Consider the following 13542-nt stretch of genomic DNA (forward strand, 5'->3'; position numbering starts at 1 on the left):
TTCCTTTGCCTTCTCCCCTAGACCAGCAAAGTAGGCACCTGCCCCAGGAAAGTCCTGTATCAGATAAAGGCCACAGGACTGAGAAGGAGCTGCCATCTGCCCATGACGAAGATGGAAGAGTGAGGAACAGATGCTACACACTGCTAAGTGGGTCAAGAACAGCCAAGAGCTCAATCTTAGCTAAGAAGTCCCTAGCTGGACCACTCTGGCTCTGGACTGGATCAGTATGTAGAAATGGGTATATTTCCGTGAATTCCACATAAGCAATGGCCCTCGTCAAGAGAGAGTAAGTGTCCACAGAGCACACAGCATGTGGGTACCATCATTCTCCAAGCACACTGGCATGCGTAGTTGTACTTAGTAGGTGCACACATCTGACCCCACCTATGGTCGAGTTATACTTTCTAGCTATAGAATCCACAAACATATTAGCTTCCTACCTGAGAGGTTCTGGTGGATCAGGTCCTTCCATATGTCCAGTACAATCAATAAAATCAAGGTTGCACTGTAACTAATACAATTCTATGGAAGAGGCCATCCCTCAAAAAGCGTGGTATTCTGTGGCCAGACAGAAATCCCCACAAGACAGCATGGAGAGCAGTCAATACTAGAAGAGAGGGAAGGATGGAAAAGCTCAGAGGTAGGTCCCACCCAGAATCCATTGCACTTCAGAAAGAAGAGCCCTCACCCAGACTGTGAGAGGTCCCAGTTCCTTAGAATGCTCCTGCCCATCAGCCCCGGAAGCCACATGCTTTCTCACAAAGCCACTTCTCTGGGTTGTCAAATGGCCCATTTGCTCTAAGTGCCTCACAGCATTAGGGGGATTAAGTGAACTGATTTAAATGCACATTGGATAAATCAAAGCTCCGAGTATGAAGCCTTTCATCATCTCTGGAGGGACAGGAGGGCAGCAAGCTAAGAGCAGAAAGTGAACGAGGGCAAAAGGTGGCAGTGGGAGGTCCCTGACAAACCCAGGGCACCAGGCTGATGTGAACACACTATAATGCTCTCTCTCTCTCTCTCTCTCAAAACTGAAGAGATGGAATGAGAACATGTGAATTCCTTCGCATGGAGAAAATGAAGGTCCCACTAAGAGGAGTGGCAGGAACGGGGGTCTAGAGATAGAGATTGAGAAGAGTCACGTGAGCCTTACCCTTCTCCAGCTCCAGCTCCTGCACTGAACCTGGGCTCCGTGGGTGCTCAGTGATGTCGTTTTTAACCACTTTCCAAGGAACTCTACATTCACGGTTCATTTTGATTCTTGTCTATAAGCCAGAGAGGCAGGCAGGGGACAGCTCTGACACCTGAGGGGAACCTGAGGCTCCAGGGATGAGTGATCCTTGTCCAAATTAGTGCCATCATCCGAGAGTCCATCTCCTCAATGCCTCACCCTGTGGGGTGGCTCATACCATGCCATGTTGCAAGACTTGTTTCATCAACTGCGACAAATGGCTCAGGACTTCAAGCCCAACCCTGAGGAGACCAAAGCCTGAAGGCTGATGGGAGTTTAAGGCCAACCCTGGCTAAAGAGCTGGGCCTGTTTCAAACAAAATAAAACTGCTACCGTGGTGAATCTTTACCACAAGGAGCCTTCTTTCTGACACTACTGAAGGCTACAATACATCTCTAAGCTCCTTCCTTCCCTGTGGCTACCGATGGTGGCTCTCTACAGTTTACTACAGTTAAGAGGGTCGTGGGAGCTGGAGAAATAACTCAGTCATTAAGAGCACCCGCTGCTCTTTCAGAGGACCTGGGTTTGACTCCCAGCAACCACACAGCAGCTCACAGCCGCCCGTTAACCCCAGCTCCAGGGAGATCTGAAGCCCACTTCTGCTCTCCTCAGGCACCGGGCACACACATGGCAGACAGACCATGCAGGCAAACACTCACACACATAAAATAAAAATAAAACTTGAAAAAAAAAAAAAAGAGAATGTATGTGTGGGGGGTTGGAGAGATGGCTTAGTGGTTAAGAGCACTGCACTGGCTGCTTTTCCAGAGGACCCGGGTTCAATTCCCAGTACCTACTTGGCAGCTCACAACTGTCTGTAACTCCAGTTTCAGGGGGATTGGACTTCCTTATATAGTCACACATGCAAACAAAACACTGAGGCACATGAAATTAAAAGTAAATCATGAAGAAGAAAAGAAGAGAAGGTTTTTGTGTATTCCAAATAGAAATGTAGATTTTTCTGGATCCTTTTGCCAAATAACCCATTGGGGTTAAAACCATGAGTTCAATGACTTAACATCATAGCTCCTTAGAAAGGAAGACAGGGAAGGGGGCATTTTTTGTTTTTTTGCCAAGGCTTCTTGCCTACAGACTCGGCTGTCAATCTTGACAGATGACATGGCTGTAGGAATGGGTGCCGAGAGGAAGTGCATGGCTAAGGCAGCAATGTAATTTGTGGTACTGAGAAGCCAGAGTCAGTGAGGACGCTGTGAGGTGTGACATTGCAGCAGGAGCTGGAGGCCCAGCCAGTGAGGGTGATCAGGAACGTGTACCTGTTATGTCCTCCCACTGCACCTCGAAAGAAACAGGAGGGACCCAGAGAGAGCGCGGAGCCGAGATGTGTTTAAGGTCAGAGTCATTCTCACATCCCCTGGCCTGCTTTCACCCTCGGCTATTAACATTTCATGGCATACCTGTTTCCTCTGGGATGCTCTATTCCAATAAAAAATATCAAGGTATAAAGGTTTTGTCGGGAGATTGGCTCTGCTGCAGGGTGCCTGGTTGATGCGCTTACGTAGAGGCAACCAGGCACCCTGCAAAGGCAGCATGCCCGGCAAAAGATGGAAGAGAAGAAGGTCAGAGAACTTCACAAAGACACAGCCGGTCAGGAGGGAGGAGGCCTAGGCCTTCAAAATTAATTGTGGTGACTTGTGTCTCTATCGGCGCAGTTGGGATGGTTCTGTGACACTCATGGGGAATTTTAACAGAACCGACCTCAAACATGGCTTCTCTAGCACACTGAGGCATCCCAGGACCCAAGAGGGCAGACATGCAGTAAGCATTAGCTCACTCTTCACTGACTGATGGAAAGGGACCCAGGATGGGCCAGCCCTGGTGAGGGGAGCAAACTAGAGGATAGTGTTCCCAGTGTGGGGAGTCTTCTGGGGTCTCCTGAGCTCTGAGAGGATGATGAAGACACCCAGGACCAGCAGATGCAAAAGAAAACTTCACCAACCACACAGAGCTCGGGAAGAAGTTTCTGACATTGTTTAATCTGACCTTTCACTTGTGCGGCCCAGTGTTATTGGCCAAAGGCATGTGGCAGAGCCATGACTAGGAACTAGATTCCTCCATCCCGGCCAACGTCCCAGGCCGTGGATCTTTCTGCACCTTTCTGCCTCCCCTCACACTCACAACTGTCTCCTGATCATAAACCCTCTGGAACAACTGTGTGCACCCTTGAGGATCCCACAGGCCACTAGCAGCAGCCTTTCCAGGCCAACCTACCTTGTGTGAGTAATGTTGATCCACGATCCTTGCCAACCCGAAATCCCCAATCTTGAGCACAAGGTCCTCCGTGCTGATGAAGATGTTGGCGGGCTTCAGGTCTCTGTGCAGCACGTTCGCAGAGTGGATGTACTTGAGCCCACGGAGCAGCTGATACATGAACAGCTTGGCGTGGTCCTCAGTCAGCGTGCCCTGCTCCAGCAGGCACGCCAGGTCAGTCTCCATGTACTCTTGGACGATATAGGCCACGCTAAACTTGAAGAGCTCGCCCTGCAGATCGCTCCCCTTGGGTCCCAGCACCTCGTACACCTTGACAATGTTGTCGTGGTCCAGGCGCCGGATGATTTTGATCTCTCGGAGCGCGTGCTTCATGCTGCGGGCGTCACTCAGAACGATCTTCTTCACGGCCACCTTCCGGCAAGCCCTGCTGTCCGTAGCTGACAGCACCAGCCCGTTGACCCCAAAGCCAAGGGGTTGGAAGTCAATGAAGCGCCCACCAAGGTCATACCCGTAGACGCTGGCGATGCAGTCACCTTTCTCAGCCATTGTTGCCTCAGTGGTCCGGGGCCGGCTGGAAAATGCAGGGGCAGTCAGGAAAGGCCAGGTTCCAGCTAGTGGCTTCCCCAGCACACCTCATTCTGTCAAATCTCACAACTGAGGGATGCTTTGGCTCCTGGTGAGGTCGCTGCTGCCAGCTGTCAGGGGACAGGAAGGGCTGCAAGTCCTTGCATCCCGACCTGCTTAGCCGGATGCTGCTAAGGTTGTTGTTACCTGCACTTGGAGGGTTTGCCACCAACTCCTGCGATTCAAGAACCCTCCTGGATGCTTAAAATGGTTCGCACATCTTCTAGATCCGGCATTATTAGAAATAAAAGCCTGTATCGTTATCTTCTATCTCCATGGATCTCAGAGTATAAAAAGTATCCGGCAACTTTGAATCCTTCTGTGTGGCTCAAGTGCAGGAGCTGCTTGCTGCGCGCGCGCTTGTTGCTTTACTTAAGTGGGCCCAGAGCTTAATCGGATCACAGCCTCCCTCTGTGCTCTGAGCAGCAAGAGCAGACTCAGTTAATGGATTCTAGACGATTCTAGGGGCTTCTTTTTCTTTCTGCCAGTTTATCTTTCTACAAGTTCCGTTTTGATTCCAAAACCCCAACCAGTCTGGTGAGTCAGGAGTTGGGCAAAGTCACACTCTCGCACGAGCTCTGCAGTTACATCTGCTGTCCCAAGTACAAAAAGAACTCAGCTGCCAGGCCAGGACCCTTCAGAGGCTTCAGACGAGAGGACATCCTCTTTCACCCACTTATCTGCAGCACCTTGACAGAGGATGCTCGGCAGGATGCCTTTGGGCTGCAGGAATGTAGCGTCATTCGGACAAAGTCCCCTTCCCTGTCAAAGAAACAACGCTGGGTAAATTTCCACACTCTGGCTTCCAACACCTTCCCACTTGCATCTTTTGTTAACCAGCCCAAGTGTTATTTGATCTGTCCAGCCAGCTGAAACGCTGCTGGTCGCTCTGGGGATTCCAGCTTTGCTGCTCAGCCTCCCTCATGCTGTGTGCAGCAGTGTCCTGGCAGAGGAGAAAGATGGGGTTGATTTGAAAAGCCCATCAGACATTGCGCTTTTATGTCAGTGCCTGCCCACCACCCCCTAGGGCTAACACGTGCAGATTGGGGATGGGAATCATCCCTTTGACCTTTGAGAAATTAATCTGTTATGCTTTACACACACACACACACACACACACACACACACACACCTGCATTAGCTAGGAAGGCTGAGAGTCAAGAGGAGCTAGCTACAGATGAAAATGAAGACTCTGGAATCTTGTTTTCCCATGAGGGTCCTTTCCTTATTTTGCAAACGCCTTTGAATACTTTAAGAAAAAAATCCCCTCAGCCTGAGATGGGATAGCATCTGTGTTCTTTGCTTTCTGCATAGGTGACAGATACACACATATAGAACTACAGGAAAACTCTCCTGTCACTCACAGAAAAGGAGCCATCTGCATAAAAGTCAGTGCTATACCTCGGCCAGCATGGCAAGCTCTATTCTTTTTATGTCAGAACCCCTGGGGATCTAACTGCTTAAAGCAGTTGGCCACATCTGTATTTGACAGTTCTCCTTTGATGGCTGCTAACTCAACCTGCAGGTATAGGATATTAGGTGGTAAGGGGAAAGCGCTACAAACACTAGCCTGGTTAACTCAGAACTCTGAAGTAAGACAACATGGTGACTTCAAGAGTGTGGCGTGTTTCCCAAGCATACAAAGTTCATAGCTACACACGGAATTTTGTACCCAGCATAGAGGGAATCTGGCCAGGTTCCTTAATTCTTAATTCCCACCCCATCTATCCGAAGTCTCGTTACAGTGCAGGGTCCCATGTGAGTCCGCATTTCCATCTGGACTCTGTGTGACTTTACAAATAATAAATGAAACAAAGCAACCATGAGCTTAATGCTCCAAAATTTATAGCACGTACACGTGTGTGAGTGTATAAGTGTCTGCAAGTGTGTGCAAGTGAGTGTATGATGAGTGTGCACCCAAGTGTGGATGTGTGTGTATGAGTGTGGGTGTTTGGGTGAATGTGTGAGTGTGTATATATATGTGAATGTGTGTGAGTGTGTATGAGTGTGAGAGTATGAGTATGTGTATGTTAGTGTACAAGTAAATGTGAGAATGTGTGAATGTGTGTATGAGTGTGTGCGTGTGAGAATGTATATGAGTGCATATGTGCTTGCATGTGAATGTGTGTGTGAGTGTGAGAGTGTGAGTATGTGTGTGAGTGTGTGAGTGTTTGAGTGTGAGAGTGTGTGAGAATGTGTGAGTATTGTATGAGTATTTATGAGTGTGAGAGTGTGTATGTGCTCGCATGTGAATGTGTGTGTATGTGTGTATATGAGAGTGAGTGTGTGTGAGTGTGGGGGGACATACAAATGATCAATTGTATCCCATTGAGGGCTGTGCATTCAGGTACACGCGTGTGTATGTGGAATCTATAAGTTGATCCCAGGTGCCATCTTCAATAGCTTCTCTGCCTTATTCTCTGAGACATGGCCTCTTGCTGTTCCTGGAACTCCCTGATTGGCTGGACTGGCTAGCCAGCACCCTGGGGAGCCTGTCTCTATTCCCCTAGCTCTGGGGTCACAGGTTCATATGTGGCTGCTGGAGTGCTGAACTTAGGTTCTCATGCAGTGTGGCAAGCACATTATAGAATGTGCCATCTCCTGAGTTGTGCCATTCCCTGCCCCGTCCCTCTGAGGATTTCTGAACAAGGAAGTTTGCCAAGGCTCTGGAACACAGTAAGCGCTTGGCTCTACAGATGTCAGCTGTCACAACTGCTGTCCAGCAGTTCCTCATTTGAATGAGATGGCCTGACTCTTTTGATAGCCTGTCAAATTTACAGCGGTTTCCCCTCTGAAGCTTTTATTGGGCCCAGAGGCCAAACAATCATAGACTTGACACAACTCCAGACTTGGGAACAGTCTGAGTGAACAGGTCCCATTTTCCTTAACTGCACACAGTACTGCCCTCCTAGGCTCATGTGACTCAGAGTCACTATCAGCCTTCATCGGGTTGGGCCAGGTTTCTAAGTATTCTATTAGCCAACTCCATTAGTGGCTGACACCTGCCCCCACCGCCCATGGTGCCCCCAAATGCTAAGAGCATGCCATGTCCTCCTGTCTCAGGTGAAGGAGTCTGAGACTTTGTGAGTGCTAGTACAGAGAGCGACCCTCGGCTAAGGGAATACTCTTCACTTGGTGTGCAGATGCGTGAGCCACTCTGGAGGGTGCTGAGACACACACACAGCGCCACAGTCTGTGTGCAGTAAAGTCCTCAGAGACATCTAACTCAGGGAACTCAACCTGCACGAACACATGAGCGCATGTGTGTGCGTGCATGCGTGCGTACGCGAGTACACAGCTCACTCCGGCAGCCAGGCCAGACGACTCCACCAGAGCTGGAGTTTCTTGAAGTTCCACGTGTTCGGTCCCCAAAGGCACTGCAGAGGGAGCTAATTACATATATCTCTCTTTGAGGAGAGATGCGCAAGCTTCCTCCTCTTTCCAGCTCCTGCTGGGCGCTAAACAGAGACTGAAATGTCTCAAAGGAAGAGTGGTTGGCAATTGGGGCTGCAATGTGGATAATCTGTGAATAATTAAGAAGGACTTCATTTATTTTTAAATCCTTTCCTCTTCCTGACCACGGTGGGAGGGACTATCTTCCTTGTACATGCGTCTGACTCTTTCTAGGTGCTCAGCTAGAGGACACAGGGAACATGTCACCTTGGGGAGGCTCTACTCCAGCACCATCTTCCTCCTGGGTGTCTAAATGGACCCTTTTAATTCTCGCCCTGCTTCTTTGATGGTGCCTTTTCAGATCCCTTCCGGTGGAAGAGTGTGTCCCCATTTTCAGCACTCTTCCCAGATGGTGGGCTGTTTCTCCCTGTGTATGAGTGCAAGGCTCATAAGCGCTTCTTGCCACGACCCCTAATCATGCAGACAACACCTAGCACTTGAACTTCAACCTCCTCAGCATCATCTGTCACTCCAGTACTAACGACCTCTGAGAAGTTCAACAGCCTATGCAGATAGCCTTCGTCCAAAGTATTCTGTCCCCACCTGAGTTTCCTGTCACCTCTCTGTTCCCAAACTGCTTCTCTTTAGACAGTTCCTGTCTCTAGTTCCTCTGTAACATCTACTGCAAACCCCACCACCTTTTCCCACAGGCTGCTGGCTATGAAGCATCCTTTCAACAGGTCTCAGTTTGAGTCTAGCATGATATGCCACGAAGCAGGGCTATTCACCCCCTCCCACACAGAGGGGCAGGTGGCACTTAGACATGTCCCTAGGTAGTGGAGTAGGTCCAGCAGCAGAGGTTGGTCATCACCATGAGGAGGTGACATCCCAGAGCTGCTCAGAATCCCAGATATGATTTCAAACCAAGGACTTGGCATTCACTGTAGGAGACAGAAAGGTTAACTTATTCAGCTGCGCTCAGATAACAGGCAGCAAGACGAATGTGTGTAGCTCCCCCAAGGGCAGCGCAGTCTCCCGCAGTTCTATAGCAAACACAGTGATAAACACAGAAATAAAAACCGCTAGCCTAGGCCTTCCCAAGAGTGGAACCCCAGTTTTGACGGGTTTCTCATGGACAGCTTCTCAGAACTCCGGTGAGTTATTCTCTCACTACGTAGCCTTTGAACAGATGGAGGCCAACCAGAGGTGAGGTGGCATATGCCACCTGTCCCTTTCTGGGATCCCTGGGGCTCTGGTTTACAAATTGGCTTTGGAAAAATCTAAATTTAGATTCACTCCTCTGCCTGCTCAGTGCCTCCCCAACCTCATGCTGTTGACTTCAGCAGGAAATAGTCTCCTGTGAGACACTTGCGTTTCTCAGCTCCTGCCTCCTTCCTTCTCCCAGAAACCCCCCAAACCTGCAGTTAATTCTTGGATGGTGCTGTAGGCTGCACAGTGCCAGGTAAAACCATCTATGCCACACTTGGGGCCTGACTGTGTCCAAGGTTCATGAGTAAAGATCAGGAAGCCATTTCTATAAAGGGCCAAAATCAAGGCTTCCTTCAGGTGAGCTGCCTACTCACGGGCGTTCTGCCCAGTGTTGCTTCTAACTGACACTCACTACCTACCCAGGTCACTATTGTCTCCTGCATATGAGTAGGAGCCACATCTGGTTCAGCCAGGGAGAAGCTGTCTCTAACCCAAACCTCCCAGTCTCAGTGCTGTGGACATTTGGGTTCATGACATCGTCAACAGGTCCCCTCCTGAGCACTGGCCTCTGTCCACTCCACACCAGTAGTATTCTGCAGTGTCTCCAAACACTGACCGTCAAGTCAGCTCAGCTGAGTTGCTGGTCTGCTGGGAAGTTTCACCAGAGGTGGGTTAGCATTGAAGAGGCCAGCTGGTACTTGACTCAGTGTCTCCCATAGGGTATTAGTCATGCTTTCTGACAAGCCTGGAGTCACATTCAGGCTAGCTAAATTAGTCTCTACCAGGATTACCCATGTGATCTACACAGGTCTTGCTCGGAGTCAGCAGCTCACTCCTTGTTTTGTGGGGCAATGACTATTATTATTTGTATTATGGTGTGCATGATATCATGTGACTGTGGGCACAGTTGTGTCATGGCATACCTGTGAAGGCCAGACAACTGTGTGGAGTTCGTTCTCCCCTTCTGCCTTTACGTAGAATACGCAGACTGGACGCAAGTTGTCAGATGTGTATAGAAAGTCCCTTTAGACACTGAGCCATCTTACCAGCCCCAAGGCTAAAGCTAATTCCGTCATGTGTGAATAGTACTCCCTAGTTGCCAAGGCTACCTCACACAGTCCCTAAAATCCTAGAGGACAACTGGACTTCTCAAACCTAAACCCACTGAAAACCCTGAGTCTAAACAGATGTCATCTGAGGGCAGAAATTGACACTGGATCAATTCCTGAAAAATAAGCTTTAAAGAAAAGCTTTCCAAGGGAAAGAAAACCTTCCCAAAGGAGCAAGAAACACTATCTCCTGTCTGAGGACACAATTGTAGAGGAATCAATGTTGATGTAATTGATGTAATGTTGATCTGAGATGCTGTGCAGAAAAGCCAGAAGACCAAACCCAGCACACTACAAGTGGCAGATGAGCAGTGGAGCTTTTTGAGTGGCCGCAAGCAGCTGAGTCACATCTATAGGTACCCAACTCTAGCCTTCTTGTCAAGAGAGATGGTCAAGTCCACTATTATTCTACTCTAACGGCAGACATTTAGGGTCCCTGGGACGCAGTCACACAACCCACCATGGGCTGCAGTTTCCTTATCAAGTTTCCTTAAGAATATGCCCTTGGAGGCTAGAGAGTTGGCTCAGTGGTTAAGAGCACTGGCTGTTCTTCCAGAGGTCTTGAGTTCAAAACCCAGCAACCACATGGTGGCTCATGACCATCTATAATGGGATCTGGTGCCCTCTGCTGGCATGCAACTGTGCATGCAGATAGAGTACTCATATACATAAAATTAATTAATTAATTAATTAATTAATGAAAGGAAGACATGCTCTGAGGAACCCTGAGAAAGGACATGAAGATCCCTGCTGTCTTTCCCTCTCCAAGTAGAAGTTAATAAAGCAACAGAAGGCTTTAATAAAATGGTTTGGCTTGAGGAACACCAGACCTGTGGTGGAAGGAGGTGACCATCCATAAAAGAACAAAGTGGAGCCCGCAGGCTTTGCTTACTTCTTCTTCTTCATTATTATTATTATTATTGGTGGTAGTAGATTGATTGATTGATTGATTTTGAGACAGAGTCTCACTATGTAGCTATAGCTGTCCTGGAACTCACTATGTGAACTAGGCTGGCTTCGAACTCACAGAGACCCACCTACCTCAGCCTCCCAAATGTGTGACATCAAGCCCGGCTTTACTTCTTGTTTAGAACATTGTATCCATCCAGGAGAACAAAGACCTCCTTCAACACACTGAAATAGCAAGGAGAGAAACGCTGGTTCTCCATGGAAGGTCCAGTTCCAACCTGGGGAGGCTGAGGAAAGGGGACAATCTGGGTTCCCTTGTATGAAGTAAGAGTGCTAGTCTCCATGGAAACAGTGGCAGCTATGCAGAGACACCTGCCTCACCTGAGACTGGGCATGCGGCTTGTCAGGGAGGTAGGCTGTGTTGCAAAGATTCAATTCTGACTTTCGATGACGCCTGCATTTAACTTTTGTAGTTTAAAGGCAAAACTTCCTCCTTCCTCTCTGTAAAGGAAGGAGATCAAGGAGAGTAGAACCTGGGGCTACTTTCTTCGGGAGGAGAAAGGATGACATGGGGGTCTTGCGATGTGGCCCAAGCTGTCCTTGAACTCATAGCCCCCCTGAGCACTTGAGGTACAGGCCACCATGCCCAGCTGAAGATGGTAGCTTCCTTCAGGGTCTAACTCAGCACAACGGTGACTTAGGCAGCTAGTAGGTGAGGTCTGTTTGTGGCTGGCGTTGTTGGGCTATATTCTGAAGGGAAACCAGAATGCCCAGGTTCTGAATTTTGGAAGGCAGCTCCTCCGTCTTTAATTCCTTCGGGGCCCCACTGCCTTTCCTAAGTTGGGAGGTTACTCTCTGTGAGCCCACATGCAACACACACTCCTGAGAAGAAGGGCCAGAGTTTGCACCGGATCTTTCCTAGCAAACTTGGTCGGGGGAGGGGGGGAGGGCACAACAGAATTGTATCCTCCTTGCCCAGAGCCCAGGGTAAGGATATGCTACGGCTATGTGACCCACAGAATCTGAATTACTGTACTGGTTGGTTTTGTGTGTCAACTTGACACAGGCTGGAGTTATCACAGAGAAAGGAGTTTCAGTTGGGGAAATGCCTCCATGAGATCCAGCTGTGGGGCATTTTCTCAATTAGTGATCAAGGTGGGAGGGCCCCTTGTGGGTGGTGCCATCCCTAGGCTGGTAGTCTTGGGTTCTATAATAAAGCAGGCTGAGCAAGCCAGGGGAAGCAAGCCAGTAAGTACCATCCCTCCATGGCCTCTGCATGAGCTCCTGCTTCCTGACCTGCTTGAGTTCCAGTCCTGACTTCCTTTGATGATGAACAGCAATGTGGAAGTGTAAGCTGAAAAAACCCTTTCCTCCCCAACTGCTTCTTGGTCATGATGTTTGTGCAGGAATAGAAACCCTGACTAAGACAATTACCTTGGGTTTTTGGTTTTGTTTTTTTTTTTTTAATCAGAAAAGGCAAATGCATTATCTATGTGCTCCTTCGACTCCAGCACACGCCAGTGGAAGACATTAGCTGTCAATCCTTACACTCCTTCCTTTTCCGCTGAGACAGGAAAACCAGAGTCTTTCTCCAACAGCACCCCACTGACAACACCTCTCTGCCCACTGCCAGAGTTGGAACTCAGGCAGGGCTCTCTGCACCCCAACTGTGACCCCGACTGCATGCTCCCATCACTGTGATACGCCCCTTCTTTATTTCTGGGACCATCTCAGCTTTGCTCCTAGACACCCAGTTCAGCTCATTGAGCACTTAGTGACGGTCAGCTAGGCGCCACACGATCCCATACCTTCCACAATGCCTGACTTGACGCTTCACACAAACAGGATTTGGCACCACTGTCTGTCTAATGAAACTTTACAGCACGGCACAGGCCTGGTAAAGAGAGGGCTGGATGGGTGTGACCTACCACTGCCTGTCAAATTGAAGAGGAGAAACTGACTTTCTAAGGTCATAGGGTAAAGTCTCGGAGTCTGGGTCCCAGTAAAGTTCAGCATGCTATATCAGTGTGGGACTCCTCGTCCTCCTTGCCCAAGTCACTTGGGAACCCACTTGGGAACCTTCCAAAGCACCCGTCTCCAGTCTTGGATTCCGCTCATCAGCCATATAAGATGCCTTTTTAGAATTTTCTTTTTGGATTTTATTTTACGTGTGTGAGTGTTTTGCCTGAGTTTATGTATATGTAGCCATATATGCCTGGTGCCCTCAGAAGGCAGTGTGGGATTCCCTGGAACTGAACCTGGGTCCTCCGCAAGAGCAGGTGTTCTTAGCGGCAACTGCGGTCGGATCCCTCTCTTCTGGTCTCCCCCCCCCCAACCCCCGCCCCCACAATCCGCTGGCCACATTCTGCTCTCTCTGTCTCATCCTTAAATATCCTTATCATCTCTGTTGTCTGGAAGCTTTCCCTCCTACTTCCTCTGGCTCTTCTCACGCCGCCCTTAAGTCTTAAGTTTTAACATCCCCTCCTCCACGAGGCCCTCCCAGGTGTCTACCCCCCCACCCAACCCCCAGCAGACTAGCTATCTGCTCAGGCCCAGTGCCCATCATCCTGTCTCAAGTCAGCTTTCTCTCTTCCTGTTTCAGCTTTAATAGCTGGTTTCCAGTGTTGGCTGGAAGCTTGGTGTGGGAGGCTGGGAGCACTCTGAGAAGCATCATGCCCCCTGGTTAATTCAAACCTCCTTCCTTCCCACAGGGGTAGCAAGCACACAGGAGAATGTCTCAGATCTTACCAGAGTCACTTGCTGGACTCGGTGCCTTTAAGTTTCCCAGACTTCCCACCAGTCACACTCGCTGCCCAGTTAATGCATGCACACAGCTGT

At 49.3% G+C, this 13542-nt stretch overlaps 1 protein-coding gene across 6 annotated transcripts in view; it reads right to left on the bottom strand.

The window, feature by feature from the left end:
* Positions 1 to 13542, bottom strand: part of Mapk4 (mitogen-activated protein kinase 4) — a 136949-nt gene that overhangs the window by 37945 nt on the left and 85462 nt on the right. For all 6 annotated transcript variants that reach the window (XM_006525901.4, NM_172632.2, XM_030250447.1 and 3 more), the window contains one exon: positions 3461 to 4846. In XM_006525901.4, the coding sequence (XP_006525964.1) occupies positions 3461 to 4006 (546 nt within the window). In that variant the 5' untranslated portion in view covers positions 4007 to 4846. The remainder of the gene's footprint in view (positions 1 to 3460; positions 4847 to 13542) is intronic.

Source organism: Mus musculus, chromosome 18, assembly GCF_000001635.26.
Source record: "Mus musculus strain C57BL/6J chromosome 18, GRCm38.p6 C57BL/6J".
NCBI lineage: Eukaryota > Metazoa > Chordata > Mammalia > Rodentia > Muridae > Mus > Mus musculus.